The sequence below is a fragment of the Bos grunniens genome, chromosome 4 (assembly GCF_055505025.1).
Source record: "Bos grunniens cultivar Pamir isolate PY7600 chromosome 4, Bosgru_T2T1.0, whole genome shotgun sequence".
Classification (NCBI taxonomy): domain Eukaryota; kingdom Metazoa; phylum Chordata; class Mammalia; order Artiodactyla; family Bovidae; genus Bos; species Bos grunniens.
In genome coordinates, this window is record NC_141168.1 from 2,816,533 (window position 1) to 2,839,096 (window position 22,564).

General features: G+C 41.3%; 1 protein-coding gene across 14 annotated transcripts in view; it reads right to left on the reverse strand.

The window, feature by feature from the left end:
- RBM33 (RNA binding motif protein 33) overlaps positions 1-22,564 on the reverse strand; it is a 111,249-nt gene that overhangs the window by 71,364 nt on the left and 17,321 nt on the right. For 10 of the 14 annotated variants that reach the window (XR_015163071.1, XM_086398133.1, XM_086398132.1 and 7 more), the window contains exons 3-6: positions 20,797-20,845; positions 17,641-17,717; positions 15,326-15,635; positions 11,582-11,698 (exon numbers count right to left, since the gene is read on the reverse strand). Coding sequence is in view for 13 of the 14 variants with exons in the window: in XM_086398133.1 (XP_086254259.1) it covers positions 11,582-11,698; positions 15,326-15,635; positions 17,641-17,717; positions 20,797-20,845 (553 nt within the window). In the remaining variant the exon portion in view is untranslated. The remainder of the gene's footprint in view (positions 1-11,581; positions 11,699-15,325; positions 15,636-17,640; positions 17,718-20,796; positions 20,846-22,564) is intronic. The other 4 variants (XM_086398126.1, XM_086398125.1, XM_086398131.1 and 1 more) reach the window with 1 other exon arrangement.

Sequence of the window (22,564 nt, forward strand, 5' to 3'; positions counted from 1 at the left end):
TGGGAATCCTGCCAAAATGCAGATTCTGATTCTGCAGGTGGGGGTCTAACATTCTGCATTTCCAACAAGCTCCAGGTGAAGCCAACATGCAGGTCCACAGACCACACTTTAAGCAGCAAGGCGAGAGGAGGAAAAGAAATCACTACCAATAAAGCAAAGATTTTATTACAGTAGTCATTTTTAATTCAATCATTAACAATAATTACAGTTCAAACACTTTACAAGCAAGTTTAATGTAAAACATGACAGTACTGAAACTAATAACAGTTTATTCTACACACAGTCTCCATCTAAGAAATCCAAATATAACAAAGACAAGCTGAAAACTGTTTCTCTGAAACAAATACTACAGGCTACCAGAAACACATCAGCAAACAATTCTAGTCTATGACCCAGCATTACCACTGCCAGACACTTACTCAGGGGAAATGAAAACTTATGTTCGTGTAAAAACCTGCAGGGAAAGTATTACAGTTCTATTTTGGATGACCAAAAACAGAAAAACAGTGAATGGATACACAAACTGCTGTACATCCAAACTATGGCATGCTCTTTCAGCAATAAAAGAGGAAGCAACTACACAAAAACTGAGGTGAAGCCACAGAGGCACCATGCCGCAAGTCAAAGGTGCAGTAAGTCACTCCAAGGGGACACACTGCCACACCGCCACACAAAGGGGACACACCACCACACCGCCACACAGAGGGGACACACCGCCACACCGCCACACAAAGGGGACACACTGCCACACCTCCACACAAAGGGGACACACCGCCACACCGCCACACAAAGGGGACACACCGCCACACAAAGGGGACACACCGCCACACCTCCACACAAAGGGGACACACTGCCACACAAAGGGGACACACCACCACACCGCCACACAAAGAGGACACACCACCACACCGCCACACAAAGGGGACACACCGCCACACTGCCACACAAAGGGGACACACCGCCACACAAAGAGGACACACCGCCACACCTCCACACAAAGGGGACACACCGCCACACCGCCACACAAAGGGGACACACCGCCACACCTCCACACAAAGGGGACACACTGCCACACAAAGGGGACACACCACCACACCGCCACACAAAGAGGACACACCACCACACCGCCACACAAAGGGGACACACCGCCACACTGCCACACAAAGGGGACACACCGCCACACAAAGAGGACACACCGCCACACCTCCACACAAAGGGGACACACCGCCACACCAAGGGGACACACCGCCACACAAAGGGGACACACCGCCACACCGCCACACAAAGGGGACACACCGCCACACCTCCACACAAAGGGGACACACCGCCACACCTCCACACACACGACACTTGCCAAGAGGCCGAGGATGAGCAATGGAGGGAGGGCCTGACTACAAAAAGGGTGGCACAAGGTCAACTTTTGGAGAGACAGAATATCCTAGGACGCAAACTTCTGGTTCACACTCAGGGTCCAGTTCCACTTGAACTTCATCAAGGATTACACGAGCCCTGAGCTGAACCTGAAACACTGCTGGCTTCAGCTGCCTCAAGTATAGGTCACCTGGCAACACTGACCAAGTTAGACTCACTCTTTCAGCCACTGGTCACTACCTCTTACTCTAAATACTAGGCTCAAAAAAAGGGCATCTTCTTTGGCCATGGACTTAGGATTAACTTACCTATCTGCCATAATGTTGACTTTCTCTGCAGAGAAATACTTATGAATGGAATATTCACATATATTCACAATATTTCATTCACAAGTAAAATTCCACTGAAGGGCAGTGTTGGATACCAATATAAAGATCAAGTTACCCTGATTATATTTTGTAAGAATTTAAATTGTATGTAAATATCTGACTTCATTATATAGACACTGCCAAAAATATTCAAAGGTTTGATTTTTAGCTAATTATCTTAAAAACCTGAAAGATGCATTTGTAATGCTTAACAGAGGATGCATATGAAAATGATCATGAAAGTTCTTTACAAAACAGACAAGTCCACCAAAGTCTTAACATACATACATAATTAGAAACTCTAAGAGGCAGCAAGACCCAGTTTTGTTACATTCTCTAGCTAACTCTGAAATGAACTTGTGATCTCAGTTTCTAAAAGAAAATTCAATATTCCATCCCAAATCTGAAAGGGGTGGGGTGGGAAACTGGGTAGTTCTCTGAAATAGAAAGCTATAGAGAACACTGCTTCTAAAACCTTCCCAAACGTTTTTAGTGCTTACAAAATATTTGATAGAGAATAATTCTATACTATCATATCTATATCATAAATAAAAATCAATTCTAATTCCACCAAGAGCTAAAACTTACAAACTGAAAAGACTAGCAGTTATTAATAAATTGTGCAAAAATTACAAGAGAAGAAAATTACAGACCCATCTCCTTCATGAACACAGACACAAAATCGCTTATGTTGCCCCATCACCAAGTAGCATCCAACTGTTTGTGACCCATGGACTCTAGCACCCCAGGCTTCTCTGTCCACATGGAATCCCACAAAAAAGGAAAATATGTCATGACCAAGTGAAGGTTTAGACAGAAGCATACGATTGATTTAACATTCAAAAACCAGTCAACTTAACAAATCTCGTTTCAAAAATTCCAAATATATGTACACACACTCTCCTTCTCCAGAGGTGGCACCTAAGTCCCTCTCACTCACCTTCGTGAACACAGACAGGACTTCGTGAACACAGGTGAGGACTAGACTTAGTAACTTGCTTCTAAAGAACAGAGAACAGAATGTGAAAGACAGAACTTCACGGAATGACGATCTTTACTGGCCAAGGCCACCTCGGCACTTGACCAAGGCGGACACTGCCGGGGAGTCCTGCACACAGCTGCAGGATGGGCTGAGGACGCCTAACCTCCATGGTATTCTTTCCAAAAATCCCATCGCCCCAGTCTAACCATGAGAAAAGCACCAGACAAGGATGGGTTAGAAGACATTCCACGGGACACCTGGGCAGGACACTTCTTTAGACTGTCATGGTTGTGGAACTCAAGGAAAGACCTACAAACTACCGCAGACCAGAGGAGACAGGACAGCAATGTGGTGCCCTGGACTGGGCCCCAGAATAGAAAGAGGACATTAACGGGAAAATCTGCAAAACAGAAGTTAAGTCCGCAATATAGGCAATAGTTTTTAAAGTCAATTTAATGCACGTTAAAAAAACGAGGGATGATACAAGATTATCTCAATAGGAACCGAAAAAGCACTGACAAAATTCAACACTCATTTCTGATTAAAAAAAAAACAAAACTCAGCAAACTAGACACAGAAAAGAACTGCTTCAATCTGACTGAAAAACCTCCAGGTAGCTTATATTACTTACTTGATAAAATACTGAATATTTCACCCCTAACATGAAGAATGAAGCAAAAATAAATGCCTTCAATGTTTCTACTCTACAGAATACTGAAGGTCAACAAGGCAAAAAGAATGAAATAAAAACACAAGTGAGAACCATTAAACTGTGGTTATTAACTTTCCTATTCTAGACTAGGAAAGACTAATTTAAACAGAACTAAGGACACTGCTCGAGAGAAGTCAGGACTGACTAGAAAGAAAACAAGGGGGGATCTCTGGGGATAATGAGGGTAACTTGGATGTACACATGTATCAGATCCCTGAACTGTATTAAGTGGTTATAACTTTTCCAGAAAAGGGAACTAAGGCAATGGAGTATTAAGTGGCCTGCCCAATGCCAAGAATCAGTAAGTGACTGAAAGGGAAAGTCGCTCAGTCAGGCCTCTCTGTGACCCCATGGCCTACACGGTCCATGGAATTCTCCAGGCCAGAATACTGGAGTGGGCAGCCTTTCCCTTCTCCAGGGGATCTTCCCAACCCAGGAATCGAATCCACGTCTCCCTCATTGCAGGCGGATCCTTTACCAGCTGAGCCACAAGGGAAGCCTGTGGTTATTAGCAGGCAATGTGATTATTAAGATGCTAGTTTTCCCCCAACTGGACTGAAAATACAATGCAGTGTTCAAAAACAATGCCAACCAGATTTTTAATAGATGCTGACAAGTCAATTGCAGAATTTATATACAGAATTCAAAGGACTCAGACTGCCAGAACAACCCTGAAAAGGCGCCACAACTGGCGGATTGCACTGCCTGATCTCACGCCACAGCGGCCAAGACAGCGCAGCGCTGGCGACGGGGCAGAGCGGGCTCCAGAAAGAGGCTCGGACACCACCGGCGCCTGAGCCTCACACAGCACTAAGGGCTCAACGGGGAAGGAAAGCCTTTAGACAAAAAAATGATACAAACACGAGACAGACAAGTGGGAAAACTGAGACTCTCATACATGACTGGTGGGAGTATAAACAGTACAAACACAAGAAAGCCATTTGGCGGTTTCTTACACCATCAAACATACTTCGACCCTGTTTCAGTAGTACCACTTCTACCTAATGCTACAGGGAAAAAAGATATATCCACAAAAACATAAGTACAATAAGCTCTTTTAATTATCCATGATAACAGAAAAACTGAAAACAACCCAAATATTACCTATTATCAAGAGAAAACAAACAAGGTATGTCCATCAAATGGAATGAACTGCTGACTGTGGGCATAAATGACTATTTGGATGAACCTCAAAAACATTATGGTGGCCAAAAGAAGCTAGACACCAGCACACCATCACTGGTCTGTTCAGTTGCTAAGCTCTGTCTGGCTCTTGGCGACCCCATGGACTGCACTACGCCAGGCTCCTCTGTCCTCCACTGTCTCCTGATGTCTGCTCACAGTCACACCTACTGAGTCGCCAACGCTAGTTCTAGACTAGCAAAGACTAAATACACAGAACCACAGGCATGGCTCACCTCTGAGAGGAGTCAGGGCTGACTGGAAAGGAACAAGGTAGGGACCTTCAGGGATAATGAGGGTAGCTTGGCTGTACACATCTATCAAATTACTGAACTGTATCAGTCAGTTCAGTTCAGTCACTCAGTCATGTCCGACTCTTTGCAACCCCATGAACTGCAGCACGCTAGGCTTCCCTGTCTATCAGCAACTCCTGGAGTTCACTCAAACTCATGTCCACTGAGTCAGTGATGCCATCCAACCGTCTCATCCTCTGTCGCCCCCTTCTCCTCCCACCTTCAATCTTTCCCAGTCAGTTCTTTGCATCAGCTGGCCAAAGTTTTGGAGTTTCAGCTTCAGCATCAGTCCTTCCAATGAACACCAAGGACTGATTTCCTTTAGGATGGACTGGTTGGATATCCCTGCTGTACAAGGGACTCGCAAGTCTTCTCCAGCACCACAGTTCAAAAGCATCAATTCTTCGGTGCTCAGCTTTCTTCACAGTCCAACTCTCACATCCATACATGATTACTGGAAAAACCATTGCTTTGACTAGACGGACCTTTGTTGGCAAAGTAATGTCTCTGCTTTTGAATACGCTGTCTAGGTTGGTCATAATTTTTCTTGCAAGGAGCAAGCGTCTTTTAATTTCATGGCTGCAGTCACCATCTTCAGTGATTTTGGAGCCCCAAAAAATAAAGTCTGACACTGTTTCCACTGTTTCCCCATCTATTTGCCATGAAGTGATGGGACCAGATGTCATGATCTTAGTTTTCTGAATGTTGAGTTTTAAGCCAACTGTTTCACTCTCATCAAGAGGCTCTTTAGTTCTTCACTTTCTGCCATAAGGGTGGTGTCATCTGCATATCTGAGGTTATTGATATTTCTCCCGGCAATCTTGATTCCAGCTTGTGCTTCATCCAGCCCAGCGTTTCTCATGATGTACTCTGCATATAAGTTAAATAAGCAGGGTGACAATATACAGCCTTGATGTACTCCTTTCCCTATCTGGAACCAGTCTGTTCTTCTGTGTCCGGTTCTAACTGTTGCTTCCTGGCCTGCATACAAATTTCTCAAGAGGCAGGTGAGGTGGTCTGGTATTTCCACTTCTTAAAGAATTTTCCACAGTTTGTTGTGGTCCACAACAGTCAAAGGCTTTCGCATAGTCAATAAAGCAGAAGTAGATATATTTTCGGGAACTCTTGCTTTTTCGATGATCCAACAGGTGTTCGCAATTTGATTTCTGGTTCCTCTGCCTTTTCTAAATCCAGCTTGAACATCTGGAGGCTCTCAGTTGACGTACTGTTGAAGCCTGACTTGGAGAATTTTGAGCATTACTTTAATAGTGTGTGAGATGAGAGCAATCGTGCGGTAGTTTGAGCATTCTTTGGCATTGCCTTTCTTTGGGATTGGAATGAAAATGGACCTTTTCCAGTCCTGTGGCCACTGCTGAGTTTTCCAAATTTGTTGGCATTCTGAGTGCAGCACTTTCACAGCATCATCTTTTAGGATTTGAAATAGCTCAACTGGAATTCCATCACCTCCACTAGCTTTGTTCGTAGTGATGCTTTCTAAGGCCCACCTGACTTCACATTCCAGGATGTCTGGCTCTAGGCTGGTGATCACACCACAGTGATTATCTGGGTCGTGAAGATCTTGTTTGATCTTCAAGTATACACTGAACTGTATACCTCAGATGTAAATACCACTGCATGTAAATGTTACCACAATTTCTAAAGTATTTCAAATTTAAATGGTACAAAGATGTTATTTAAACTTCTCACCTGTTCCTCTATACAAGCCAAAACTATCAAATAGCAAACCTTTGTAACCACGTTTGAAGACAGAAGCATCGCTGGCACTGACAAGACTGTATAATTAGAAAGGCTCAAGAGTTAGTTTTCATAACTAGATCTTTCTAACTTGTTCCAAGTACAGTGATTCTTTTTGTATTAACCAAGAAGGAACATTAGTTAAATAAAAGGAGTCACTGAAAATAGACTTTTCAACAGAAATTTCTTTTTAGTTCCATAATTCAGAATCTAGTGTGTACTTAAACATAACTCTGAGAAAGAAGTTATCTGAAAAACTGCAATATGCTTTCCAGTCCATTTTAAGCAACCCAGAGCATGCACACTACAACACAAGGTGAGTGCAACGGTTTGGTTCCACAACACCCTGCAGCTAATCCCCAGAACACGAGTCAAAAGACTAGAAAGACACCAGAACACAGGTGTATGTGGCAAAATAAAACTGCTGTTCTCCCATGAGGACTATGTAATTTATTTATATGTCTAAAAAAGATGGGAGGACAGCCCTCCAAAAGCAAAGCCTACCAAAAGGTACCGAAATAATGTACAACACTCACTCCCAGCACCTACAAAAGTACCACGCATACAAGTTCTCAACAATGATGCTCTGACGGACATTCAGTGATCCCAGTATGAGGAAGAAAACACCACCAAAACACCTGTTGCCAGGACAAAGTCCAGCATATTACCTGCCTCCAAGAAGGACTACTAAGACCTGAGAGCAAAGAGCAATACGAAGAAGTTTCCATCAACACAAAACCAAGCAACACAAACAAGGCAAACAAACCAGCAATCAAGGACAGAGCGTAAGAAAAACGTGTAACTTTTAAAAAAATACTTTGAAATATTTTGTTTAAAACTATGGGACATACATCTTGGAAGACAAACCCAACAATATACCTCTTAAGAGACAGTATAAAAAAGATAAACTATGTAATCTGGCTGAGAGTTTACTCTCTTCTCTATAAAAATGTACATACAGAAAACCACCATTAAGATGTTTCAAGTTAGGGTTAATATCAACTAGAAATCACAGGAATTAAACAAATGCATCCCAGTTCTTTGCCTTCCAAATTACCACGGGTCAAATTTTAACCGCTCAGTATTTCCCTGTTCACAAAAGTTATCTTATTCACAGCAAAATATTTTACAGTATTTGATGTACAAAATATATAATAATCCCACCATCCAGAGGTGACCACTGTCACCATTTGTCTTGATCCTCCCAGACACGTTTTGAGACACACACACACACACACACACACACACACACACAGACGTTTATACATGCACAGCATGGAGGACCTAGCAGAGGAACCCCACTAGCTTGCTCTTTTCGTGTCACACATCACAAGTCTCTTTCCATGTCCAAGAGGGCAAGGGCATCCTTTAGGAACGTGTAGCCCCCTGGCCATCATTCATCTAACCCTGCAGAAAAATCCACGCTGGGCCCACTTGTTTTCAAGGCTGCAGACAAACAGCTGGCACGTGTGTCCCTGAGCACATCTTAGGGGCTCTTGAGTAACTTCATTAACCTGGGATTACTGAGCCAAGGCACTTTCAGGCTTCTGACACTGTCACAAACAGGGAAGGGTCTGAAATTTCACCCTTCTTGCAGGCTACTAAGGTAGGTCTGCCACTGTTTCATGGAGGCTGTGAGAAGGCACGACACTCCTAGTCACAGATGAGGACAATTTACTACTTTTAACAGCAGCAGTGCCGTGTGGGGGCCAGCTCCGTGAGCCCCAATTCCCGGCGGGCTACCAGACAAAGAGGGCAGCTGACCCTGCACAGAGGGAGCTGTGTTGTGGGGGGACCTGCGTTCAGGGCACTGTCATCATGAACAGAAAGCAGGCCCGCCCCTTGCTCCAGAGACAGACACGTCTTTCCTTGAAAAGACAGGAACAAAGGGCAGTCAGTGCTCTGCTCCCCAAACCTGCACAGACATGACAGAGTCGTGGAAGACTATCTCCCATCTCCAAGATAATCCTCCAACAGAATAAACAACACCTGACCAGTATATTTATTTTTGCCAATATTAAGACAGGTTAGAATTCACAACTGCCTCAATTTTATTAAATATATTTTATACACTTAGTAATCATCTGTCTTATTTTTGTACTACCTTCTCACATTTTTTGCCCTTCTTTTTACAAATATACAGAACGCACTGAATATGTTAACTTTACTAAATACATTAATTTCTAGTCTTATATGTATATTCTTTCCCCATACTGTCATTTCTCTGAACTTGTTTATACTGTTTTGGGGTATTTGTGTATGATCAAATCATTCTTTTCCTTTATGGCTTAAAAAGGTGTGATACCAACAACAGTAGAGTAAAAGCAAAACGACTTGGCGGGCACCTGTTCCCCGTTCCCTGTGACGTCCTTGATCATGACACTCCCCGCTTTAGCTGAACGTGAGGTGCTGTCACCTACTAAAACGCTGTATTAGCCAGCCTCCTTGGCTGGGAGGCACAGCCATGTGACTAATGCATAATTAACGAGACGTTTATCCAGTGCTGTTTGAGAACTCTGGGATGTCTCCTCCAACGGTGGGCACGGGCCTGCTCAGCCTTGCTGCAATCACTGCCTGGACGCGGACCATGGCAAGCGCAGAGCCCTGGGATTGCATGGAAGTCTGAAAGAAGCCTGGGCACCCGGCTGCCTAGTGAGGCCAACACCAGATCTGAAACGCTTTGGGGAATGTTTTTACGTTAGTGAGAAATGAACTTGTACTATTTGGTGAGTTTTCTGTTTCGTAGGTGAGCCTAAAGCTAGCACACTATTATTAAAACATTTTCTTTGAGTACATATAAAATCTGGCATTAATTAATCTCAGATCAATACTGGCATTAAGGTTCAAGGAAGGGGTCTAACTTCTGTCCCAGTGATTAAGCGTTCCTAAGTATTAATATATCTGAGCTATTATCTTATTAATTCATACATGTCACGAGTTCATTTACTTTAAGGGCTGGGATTGATCATTAATGTTCCTCCAAAGACACCTCTCTCTCTCCCTAAATCTCTCTGTTCAGAAGACACTGAAAATGGAAGGAGCGATTACCATTTTTAAATAATAGCCCACTTTTGCTTCAATGTTTTAATGACTACAGCTCAAGAACAAAAGTTTGAAATATCTAAATCTATAAGTCATACCCTCTATCAGTTCCAGAAGGCATTCAAGCTAAAGTGTAACACCGATTAGAATTCTTATTAACTGCTTTACAATAATAATAGTTTATATTTCCAAAGATAATCTAAAGATTAATACCTACAAAACCTTTTCTCACTCTAAAATATACTACAAAGACAGTATGTTGTCACAGTAAGAAGTACTGCCTAGAATACTGAAAGAGTACGTTACAGGAAAAAAAAAATCAATGGAATTAATTTTCCAACTACAAAGTATTACAAATTAATGAAGAGGACATGAACTAACTAATGGGCGCTGGATCCCTGTTTCCCTCTCAACTACTCACCCTCAGAATGACCCCCACAGCCACCTCCGTCAGCACCCCCACACATACACCATCCTTTAACGACTTTTTAGCTCGCTCTCAGACATCTTTTGCCAAAATCAGCCTTCCACAAGTCTGACCTAATCGAGGCTCATACTGGCCTTGCACTGGGCAAAGAGTACACAGGATATGGTGCTAAGCACGACACGCATAAATCCGTCTCCCTGGACCTCTGGGCGGGGGCTCATTACTCAGAACAGAGCAGTTCAGTAGGAGAACCACTTCTTAACATTTCCTTTAGCTTTGTCTCGGTTCCTTTGATTACATGTATCTGTCTAAAATTGAAGAATCTGAGCAAAGCGATCTTTCTACTTCTTTTCTATCTTTTCTCTTAAGTTTCAAGTATTTCAAAGAGCAAAAGAGAGAGAAAGCACAAAAATCAAATTTAGCTTATTGGAGAAGAACAAGGCTGTGTCCCAGAAAGTGTCTGTACACGTCCACACGCTCTGTCAGCCCATGTATCAGGGAAAAGAAAGGGTGGTGCTTTGTACACTGAGTTCATAGAGCACTGCTGTAAGACCTAGTATAAATGACCTGAGCCCGTGAAGCATCACTCTTCATGACCTCTTAGGGAAAAGAGGGGGGAGGTATTAAGAAAAGTAACTGAGAAAACACATTAAGAAGAAAACAAAATCTTAAACCAACAAGTTCTAAGACTACAGGATGGCTTTATAGCTTGCATGCTTGGCCCATGGGACAAGTTCTAAGGTTGGAAACAGAACTCAATGGCCTCCACCTCACAGCACACCCCAATCTGTCCCGACAACACGCAGTTCTCCAGACGTGCCTGACAGGTTACCTCTTCCATAAAGCCTCAACACCCCAACCCACCCTCAAGACACACACCCAAACAGAGAGGCCCCAGCGCGTGCTCCTGAGCAGGCCCAAGCCTCCCTCCCGGCAGGTCTTCTGCCTTTCCCTCACTGGAATGGGTGCTCGTCTTTTCTCCCCTATTTTAGACTGCAAGTTCCGTGAGCACCAGAACCAAGCTTCTCAATCATCCGCTTCTTCAATACCTAACACAGCACCTAAATCCAGGGAAGTCTGCAATATTTTCTGAATAATGGTCAAATTTAACTGATGCTAATTAACTTAAGATAATCCCAGTACTTCTTTCAAGGCACTAACATATACTACGCATTTCAAAAGATTCCTACCTACACCCCATAGAACAGCTAAGACATTCTAACACTCAAAGGGCAGACATCTATCTGGAGACCACAGCTCACCAGAAGTCACTGTCCAAAGATTCTTGCAAGCTCAGGGACTTTGGTTTCTGCTTTTTTAGCTACACTCATACTTCAAAGAGGAGCTGTATTAACTTTTCACCAACATTAAAAAGATGCTCTTTTTAAATATGGAAGAAAAAAAAAACCAGCAAACTTTTGGACTCTTTTTAAAAAGATGAACAAATACCTCTTCAGTTTCAGGATCAACCTGGGAATCAGTAATCTCATCTAATTCCTCTTCAGCAACACAGTCTTCCTGCTCTTTCATCCCTTGTTGCCCACAAGCCTGCAAGTACTCTTCATCCTAACAGCCATTAAACAGAAAATAAGTTTTTCTCGTATTGCTTTGGGGCTCGTAAGCACTCTTCCTCTTCATGACTCATGCTGAGCCACGTGAGCACACTTTACTATGACGATTACCAGACCGAGCAGAAAAGCACGAAGCACAGAACTAGAACGGGACCTCCCTGAGCGTTAACGAGAGCAAAGCGCAGCGTGCCCACCTGGTCGATACAGGCAGTGACACGGACTCTGCCTCAACCTCCAAGGACCCCAACACACAGCTCTTCTCAAAATCAACACCAAGGAGATGGAATCTTAAAAAACAAAGCGTGCATGCGCTTGCACAGAGCAGCTCAGCAGCAGTACTGGGGCTGGAATCATGCCCAACTTGAACTATTTTCATAGCAGCAGAAGCCAACATAAGTATGGGCAATTCAATTCAACACAGGAGCTGTATTAAAATTGCATGTTAGTTTCTCCACCAGCCGCTCCTTTGAATTAGAAGGATGACCTCAGGTTCGCAGGGAATGTAAGGAGCATGGTAGCAGGCAGGCAGCTCTTAAAAGCACAGGGAAGGAAACAGGCAAACTGGCTAGAAACAACTGCAAGCAAAGAAGGGCTCCGACAGGCACGTGCAACCGCTCCCCTCCAGGGGAGTTGAACCTCCCAGCGTCCCTGGCCACCAGCTGAAGTGAGCCATCGGCAGCTGCAAGGCAGCGGGGAGAGCAGACAAGCAGTGGGGCCTGCACAGCTCACCGCTTGGGGCCCAGTCTCGACACAAAGCACAGCAGCAGCACACAAGGCATGGACCTTCTGAGGCCCCTCAACTGTCTCTCAAGACCGCCCCTACATACTGCATTTACTTCCCCAAGGAAACTGCTGCCATTCCACCCAAAGTAGCAACCATCACTACCCAAGATTCACTGAGAGCAGGACTGTCAGAGTTCAAAGAAGGCCATAAGAGGCAAGCGAAATTTTCAGTAAACATACAAGGGAGAAGAGTCCACACCACGGAATTTTCACCAGGAAACAAAAATCTGCTGTTACACAAATTACCAATCTCAAGTTGTTTTTACAGAACACTGCTTTACAAAATCTCAATCTATGTTAACTTTAAAGGCACTAAGTAAATCCAGTTATGCTCAGAAGTACAAATCACCTAACAAAGTCCAAATATCCTGTTGAATAATAAAGAATTTACATCCCTTCCTAATACAAGAATACAATTTTTTATATCAAATCTCAATTCACTCTCAGGATTAGGACAGCAAAAGTCAAAAAAACTGCTTCTGAGTATGACAGGAAAGAACACTACAGTTTACTATCAACTTTTTAGGTAAGTGTCCCTTCTGGTTGTAACATTCTGCAATATTATAATTCTACTCCCAGTTACAGAATCCCTCCGTCTGGCCTGCGTGAGCTCAAACAGATAGAACACACTCAGGATCAGTAGAGAGTTCAACTCCAGCTCCAGTGTATGAGTCAACATGGCCTAACCAGGACACAAACCACAGTTAAATAAACCATTTAATAAACTAAAACACCTCTGGGACATACAGGGACACAATCGACTCATATGTTCATTAGTCTAATAATGAATAATTAATTAATCTGTGCACCAGTGACAGCCTAAGAAAACAGGAAGAGGCCCTCACTGCAGAGCTGGAGAAGTATTTCACAGCTTAAGTGCGTTTTCCTCTCCCCATGCAAAGAAGTGGCAGTGCCCGTGTCTACCACTGTGATAACTATAAAGAAGAAACCAGTAATCTTAAACAGGGAAGAAAAGAAAGAGCATGATGATAAACCTGGATATCCTGAGGGTGGCTGACACTGCTCCAGAAAGATACTGACCTTTACCTCACCTTTAAACTTTATAATTCTCTATAAAAATATTTAGACGCATTCAGAATTCTTAAGTAAACTTCAAGATTTTTTTAAATTCTGAAAAAATTAATTTTAATGTAGAAAAGTACTGTGACTGTATTGAATTTGCATATTTTTTTTCAATACCTGAATCTTACACACAAGATGTCAGATGGTTTAAGCTGGATTTTATACAATGAGGAGCCTAATGTAACCCCAAGTTTGGAAAACGAGAGAGAGAAATTCCTCACTTGCTAGAAATCCTCTGTACAACAAACTCTGCAAGAACACCAGAGAGAAGGGCCTCTTCTGTGACCATGTATAGGTGCTACCAAGCACTTCCCAGACGGTGACTGTTCTGCTAAATTCTAAGCTCTCAGCAGGCAGGGGCCATGCTTCATGTTTCAACAATTCTCGTGGCCGCACTGCTTCCACACTGGTAAAGATTTGTTGAAATGCTGAACTTACAAGGGATACGACTGACCAAGCACCTCATTTTAGAGATGAGTAGTAGAAATAACACAACACTAACCAGCAGATACTTGGGCACAACTTTAAAAGATTTTGGCCTAATTTTTAAGGAGCATTTTAAACTACGGTGTCTCACTTTAACACAGTATATGAACACACTGTAAACCAGAGATCACCAGTCCACACTACTGTAGGATTTATTACCAAAACAAACCATTACAGAGTTATCGAAAGAACAAGGAGTCACGATGCCTTTTATACGATTCTGTTTACCAAAACTACACACATCTTTTAGTGATTATGTCTACTAAAGAAAAACCATTCAAAAAGAATCAAACCTTAAAAATAACTATTGAGATATGGAAACACAACTGTGTCTGGAACTAAATATTCTAAGGCTCCATGTAAACAATCTCTTTCAAAACTACACACACACATTTTTTTCTCAAATGAAAAATCATTTACTCTGAATGAAAACATAAAAGCAGAATTCTTGCCCTAAATCTGCTGACCTCCACCCCTTCCCAGCAGCCCCCAACATGGTACCACAGGAGCCCAACATGCTGAAAACCCTAAGATTCCACTGCATCTATGGAGATCTCACCCTTCCAACAGAAATTTCACTAAGTGCTTGTTTCATAAACAAATCTCTTCCAATAATGAATCATTAAGACAGATGATCTTTCACTACTACCTTTTTCTACCTTTTTCTTTTTTGACTGTTCAACCTTAAAAAAAAAAAAACCTACCCACCAAAACCTTTCTGAAATAAAAATCAGCACAATCTCTGCTTCCTGATTACAGATAACAAATTGTGTGTGACATTTCCTAAACTAACCTCCAATCTCTTTATTCATGTTTAGACAGTTCTCAGTTACAAAAAAGGATGAATGAGCAGGACATCAATCACTCTGGAATATTAGCACCTTAAAGATGTCTTTAGCAGGTCAATAATCTTTTCACCTTAGAAGGACTTTATCAGATCTTGTCTAAAGCCTGGATAAAAGCGCTGCATTAAGTACTTCTAACAATTGACAGTGTATCTCCACCACACAAAGCTGTTTTCTTCCTTAGGGTGCAATCCTCAAGGTCACAATTCTGTGCAGCCTTCCAGAATGACAAAGGAGCATTAGCTCCGGCCAAACAAGCTGTCAACACAAACTTTGTCATAGCTCAGATAAAGAAACTGGCAGACAGTGATAATAAGGTCTAATTTCCCTCCCTCCCAGGGGAGGGAAATAGATTTCAAATCAGTCTAGAAACCTATGCCCAGGCAGCCATGTTATCTTCAGCCATACAAAGGAGAAAGACTCACTGTGAATTCATCTAAAGGCTCATTGATCTCGATGTCTAGGACCTCGTCATTGTACAGCTGCTCCTCCTCGGGCTCCTCCACGTACTCAATGTGGTCTTCTGTGAGCTCAGCGTCATGGCCTTCATACTGCCCTTCTTCTGGGTACTCATGAGCATACAGTTCAGACCCATCCGATTTGTGATAAACGAGTTCGTCCTCTCCTTGCTCATACTCGGATTCCTGTTCTGCAGACTGGTCGTTAGTGTCAGACATCTCAAATGATGTGACCATGTCTGACGTGGCAGTCAGACTGATCGTGACATCCTGAGTACTACAGAGGACAAAAATACAAAGAAAAGTATGCAACTGGAGTGGAGCTCAAAACTAAATCATCACATTAAGTTAACTGTTATCAGAGACCAGTAACTGATAATGCACACAGACTACAAGAGAGACTACAAGTGAAACGCACGTACTACACACTCAGCCAGCACCAGACTCCTGCCACCCTGAGCGCCCGAACGATCGTCACTCCAGTGACCTGAGCAGGAGAATCAGACCAACTGTGAGAGACAGGTCTGCCTGGGAGAAGTCCAGGATTGAAACAGACCACTCTTCATTCTATCTTTCAGAATAAGGGTGGTGTCCATTTTCTAAGACATCCAAGTAAAACCAGGAGTATTACTCTATAAATAGGAAATCATGGATTGAACTTTTTTTTAATTGGGAGGATAACTGCTTTACAATGTTGTGTTGGTTTCTGCCATACAACATGAATCAGCCATAAGTCTACATATATCCTCCCCACACCAATGGAATTTTAAGAGCTTTTCTGTATCTATGATGCACACTATAAACTTGTATTTTAAAAAAATAAAACATTAAAAGTTAGCATGTAAATACATTTCAACGTTTAAATCAAGTTCACACTAGCCTCAAATTTTTTAAAAAATAGCTAATTTCTGAGTGAAATAAACAAAGGCAATTTTAAAACTGAAAAAAAAATCATATTCCACCTGTTAAATCACAACGGCCAAATGTCAAACAATTAAGATGCATAACAACAACATTTAAAAGGCAAGGTTTTAGGGCTAAATCTAAGTTTGCACCCATTAAGCATACAATCCTAACAAAAAAACTGAACATTCCACATACACGTGAGATACTACATGGCTAAAAACTCCAAGGGCAACGCAATTCAAAAGATCAAAATCTAATAATGATATCAAAGAATGAAACTGGGAAACAAATAACTGGTAGAATAAATAATTTAAAACTTACTGTTACCCATAAAAATTACTTTATATTAAAAAACATCTATTACACCTCTACAGCTCAATAATAAATTGCATGTATTTGTTAATTACATTTGTACACAAGAAGTGTCTTTATTTTCACAATAAATGTTTCCTCATAAAATTGAAAATATTTCACTTAACAAGAGTATAGTAAATACCTCTTCCTCTTTTTATAACAGAACTTACTATTATAAGCTCTTAGTCAAGAGAAAGATATTCTCTACTGCCATGCACTGAATATTTGTATCCCCCGCAAAATTCATGTGTTGAGTCCTAACACCCAGCGTGATGGTGTCTGGAGGTGCAGACGTTGGGAGATGCTGAACAAGGGTGGAAGCTCATGAATGGGATCAGTGCCCTATAAAAGGGACCGCAGAGGGCTCCCACACCCCCACCAGCCACGTGAGCACAGTGAGAGGGCCGGGGGCCTCAATGGCCCCCCACCGGGCCAGCACTGACCCTGGACTTCCCAGCCCTCAGAACTGTGAGAAATAAGTATCTGCTGCTCACAGGCCACCAGTTTATGATATCGTGTTATGGCAGCCCAAACTGACTACATCAATTATATTCAGATAGTCAACTACAGTCTAAAGTACAGTCCAAACGAATTTCCAAAATGACAATTTAGCTAATTGATATGCACAAGTAAAAAATGTCTAAAATGAAAACAAAAGCAGCAACATCAAACTGCAACCAACATTACTGAGTCAGAGGCCACTGCCCCATCCAAATAAAGGAATTCTCTAAAAGAGCAGTACAAACCTATCTGGAACTTCTATAACCGGCACTCAACAGAGTTCACAGGTTATTAAATGCAGGACCAGCAATGATTTTAGATAGTTGATCTATTTGTAGTAAAAGACATACGGCTTCCACATCAGTTATATTAATATAGTAACATACTTTATTAATATAATTATATTAGAATATAATCATATGGTAAAGATACAGTACAATATCATTTATATCCCACTATAACTATAAATCAGTTACTAGAAATTTAAACAAAGAACATTTTAATGAGATAATATTCAGTACCAGAAATTTTCTTCGTCTTCATTATCGCTCTGTAGGAGATCATCATTTAGCTCTTCATCTGACAAATCCGATTGATTCTAATTAAAGCAAGAAATCTAATTAATGCACGTCACTTCCGTAAGAAAACTTGTTACAAAACTGCAAAATTACATTGACTGGATTATTTCTAACCTTGTTATTAAAACATCTGCCATTCACAAAGTTTTCTCAGTTTGATATAACCAGGGACAGTCAAGGTTCTACACATGGCATACTAGCTAACTCCCCCAGACTAATTTTCAGATGCTCAGACAAGTAAATACAGAAGGAGCAAGCATAAGAATCATATTATGACTCTAACAAAGGAGGAAAAAAACGACAAGTCCTTTGGTAGTATGATACAAACAATTTTTTCTTATCATACCAAAAAAATGGTATCCTTAAGATTTGATTAAATTTAACATAAACAAAAGAAAAAAATAGTGGAATTTTAGAAAAAAGCAGATTTTAGATAACTAGATTGCCCAACTGAAATGATAAGAGACTAAAATAAAACTCTGGTTTGTCCAGTAGATGGATACATGAAAATAAGTACAACTTGGATTCTCTCTCCTGTTCCTGACAGGTTTGTCTACTCATATTATGAATAAGCAGAGGCAGTCTACTGAGTGTGCCAACTGGCCAAATTTCTAAAGTTACAGGTTTTGTTAAGCTAACACATACCAGTATCTTAGATTTAAGATGGGGAAGTTCACACTTTCCTACCTTATTAAAATTATTTCTATGGTATATATAAATTACTATTCCTCCACAACATGCACCCAAGGGGGGAAAAAAAGACTTGATTTTCTACCTAAGGATGAAAGAAAGAAACCAGAAATCTTTTCCTGCCATTTTATAGATTATAAACCTAGGCTTCTCAAACATATCTCTATTTACCCTTCATTAAGGTAGTTTTGATATAACCCAAAAAATATCCATCTTATTTGTAGTTTTTATTAGTTGCCCACAGAACCTGTCATCCATTAACAGGGATGAGCCAGGCCTGCTATGCATATGTGCGTGCTAAGTCGCTTCAGTCGTGTCCAACTCTTTGCAACCCCACAGACTGTAGCCTGTCGGGCTCCTCTGTCCATGGGACTCTCCAGGTAAAAATACTGGAGTGGGTTGCCATGCCCTCCTCCAGGGGATCTTCCCGACCCAAGAATCAAACTTGAGTCTCTCATGTCTCCTGCATTAGCAGGTGGGTTCTTTACCACTAGTGCCACCTGGGAAGGCCAGGCCTGCTATGGGAGAACTCAAATTTAGCTGCCCAGAATCACTAAATAAAAGCACAAGATATCTTTAAAAAAATAACAATTCAATAAAGCCAAATTTCATTCAGTAATAGGCTGTTCCCTTCAGGTTTTTAGGTAAACTTCTAAATATTGGTCAAAAACCCATTAAATCACACACCAAACAAAAAAGAGTGTGTGCTGCAGTAGGCCCTGGTGGTCATCACGTCTCACTGTCTGAGCTCTGAGGATTCAACTCTCTATGTCGGCTCTGAACTTGATGAGCAATGGACACAGGAGGCAGAAAATGACCAAAACACCAACGTCACTTGGAAAGCTGGAGTGGAGGGCCACACTCCGCCCTGAGGCCACAGCTGATTCCTAACTACTCTGTGCCGATGAGCTGCAGTGGCGTCTCCTCAGGCAGGAGGGGAACAGCTAGGCTGGACTCCGCTCAGGGTGGTCGGCAGGAAGGCAGGGCAAGGCGAGTGAGAGACCGGCCATGAACACTTGTGAAATCATTAGGGCCAGGTGGGCTCCCTGACAGAAACACAGGGCAAAGTACATCAGGCTTGCCCAAGAGTAGAAATCCAACCGCAGGTAAAATTATTTTACTACATTTAAACATTTTAGCATCTAACTGGTATCCCTCACGAAAGCATTTTAAATACTTACAAAGGAAAACACGTGTTTACCTCAGGGAAGTGAGCTCCCAAATACAGGGAGTGCACGTCAAGGCAGTGCAAACTAAGCCAGAGGCAGACAACCGTCCCCGCTCCTTCTGTGCCCACCCCGTAGGAGCACGAGCCCCGGGCCTGCCCCGCCCCAATCACACCACGCACGGGCACCCCGAGGCCAGCCCAAGCTCACAAACGGGCAGGCTGAGGGGCACGCTCACGGGTTCTTCCCTTGCAGTCATTCTGACCACACAGGTTTACAGGTAACAGAACGAATTCTTCTTTAGAGTTACAGGGGATGACAAAGGAAAGGCTGGGGGAAGCCAAAGCCAGGACGCGTGCAGGCCTCGGGGGCAGGACTGGAAAGGAGAGCAGCTACAGCAACTCATGTGTCAGAGAAGATGCAGACGCAGCGGAGTAAGAGACAGGAAAGGGGCGGGACTGGCACTCCTGCCAGGACTGGACCTTCATCAACCGAATTATAAATGAGATGAAAAGGAAAACCTCATCAGATCTGAGAATCAGACAACTGATCTGACCCAATCACCTAAGAGAACAATGAGCTTGAGTGTAACTGCTGACAGTAAGGAGCCATCACAGTCTGAAGACTTTAAAAAAACTAAGCATACGAGGCTACCTTGATATTTAGTAGAATAACAAGTGTCTTTAAATTGTTAGTAAGTTAAAGAAAATTAGTATTTCACGTTAATATCTGGCTTTTTATTTCTATTTTTAATGTATGTTTCATAATGTTCAAAATATATTGGTAGAGTTAAGTTATACATATAAACACGATACATAAATATACACATTGGCGATAACAGCTTCCAAGTTTTTACTGATCAAAGAAGTTCATATATGAGAATAATTTTATCCTTATCTCTGAATCCCAAAAAGTAAATTTCAGATTCAGCATTCAAAATATTAACCACCAAATGTTAAGTTCCTTTAAGGCAAGTGGTAGTTTTGTTACAACTTTCATACACTCAAATGCCTTGACATGCCAGAAACTAAAACATTTGCTTCAAAGGATTCACTGCCTGAATTACAAGTTATCAGATAATTTACGGATATACAGTCAACTCTTTGTGCATATAAAAAGTAATCAATTCACAATATTTTAATCTATACCCAACTTTCCAGTAACACATCCCATGCATAAGACGTACTCCTTATTTTAAATACAATTAAATATCATTTAATGTCAGGAAGAACTGTATCGTTACCTTTTTGCCAGATAGCAAATCTTCTCCAAGTAAGTCATCATCAAGTTCACTGTGGGGGAAAAAAAGACATGACAATGCTTTATTCCCACTAAACACTGGAAAGTTTGCAGACCACTGGGGAAATCTACCCAGGACTTTAGGGTTTGGTACTTTCACGTTAAGTTTGCTATCTTTTCCTTTATCTCTATTAATAATGAAAGTATTTTCAAATAGACAGGGAACATCTAATCCTTTAAGTGTAGGAGTCTTTGCTGCAACTAGTGGCTCTCACCAGACTTCTAATCTTAGTTTTTCACCTCAATATGAGATCTTCATTTCTTTGGACTTGTTCATCAATGAGCAAAAAGAAACCATACGTAATATCTATGCTTTCTCTTACCTTTCAAAACCTATAATGAAACAGGAAAAGACACATGCCCCAATATCATTAACTAGGAAAATTAAAACCAAAACCACTGGGAGACCATTTAACATTCATCAATAGTAAAAACTTAAAAAATGAAAAATCAATGCTTATGAGAACATTCAAGTATAGCATAATAACTAAAGGAATTATTTTTGTATAACAATGAAGTCATGTCAGTTGTCTGCAATTTCTAGTCAGCATGCTTATGTTCTGAAGTGATCAAAAGCAGATTTTCTCATAATTAAAATAGAAACCCTTAGCAGATGAGAAACCTGGAGACATTTCCCATTGCTTCCTTTTTTTTATTTTTAAACTGATGGAAGATAGCTACCACTAAATTATGTCCTTTTTTCCTTACTTTTGTATTTATTCTTATTAAGTTATGTCTTTTTAAAGCAAATGTCTAAGGACTAACATCTAGAAGAAGAAAACAATTAGACTACGATTCGAGGTACAAACGCCAATGGAGACTCAACTGCACCAATGTTATTACAACTGTTATTTTCCATAAGGCTTCTGGGTACACACTTCTATAGACTCCATAGGCTTCGAGCACTATTTTACTCAAAACCCACGTTTACTTCCAGTGCGCTACTCTGCAGAATGACAGAATATCCTGGAAGGTACATTTGAAGTTACAAGAGAAATTCAATGTACTATCTCTTAGAACTAGAAACAACAAATTATTTCATTCATGCACTGAGTATCTCTTTTATCACTTTAAGTTTACCTTACATAGATTCTATACCATCATTTTATAGATAAAGAAAATAGGGACAACAGATTAAATGATTTGCCCAAGGTCACACAGCAGAGACAAATCCAGGACAAGAACTTAGCTCATGGAAAAAATCTTTCATGGACCTGCATAAATACAACAGTTATCAGAGAACAATGTATAACTTCTTTCAACATTTTCAATCCTCAAATCATTTAATCATCTTTCAGATACAATTTCTGTATCTTCATTGTTTTACATTCATTCTCCAATGGTGAGGAAATAAACGCTTGCTAGTCACAATATTTACAATAACTGCTTTTGAGAATTTGATTCTAGATGACCCAAAAAATATAAGCACCTCTTTGAGGACAAGCACCCCTCTGGAGCATCACTCTAAATAACTGAAAACAGAAGGTAATATCATTTGCCCAGGGGATACTAACTAGGAAGAACTCTTAAAAACCATAGTATGAACAGGTGCTGGTAATCACATAAGCAAAAATCTAGAAAGTGTTGGTGCCTTTTGCTGACACATAGATGGAAATAAGCAATCAGTGACTCTGATGAGTATTTTTCCTAAACAAGAGCATTTTTTAAAAGATAAATGAAAATTGTATCAGCTGTAAATGAACACAGTGCAC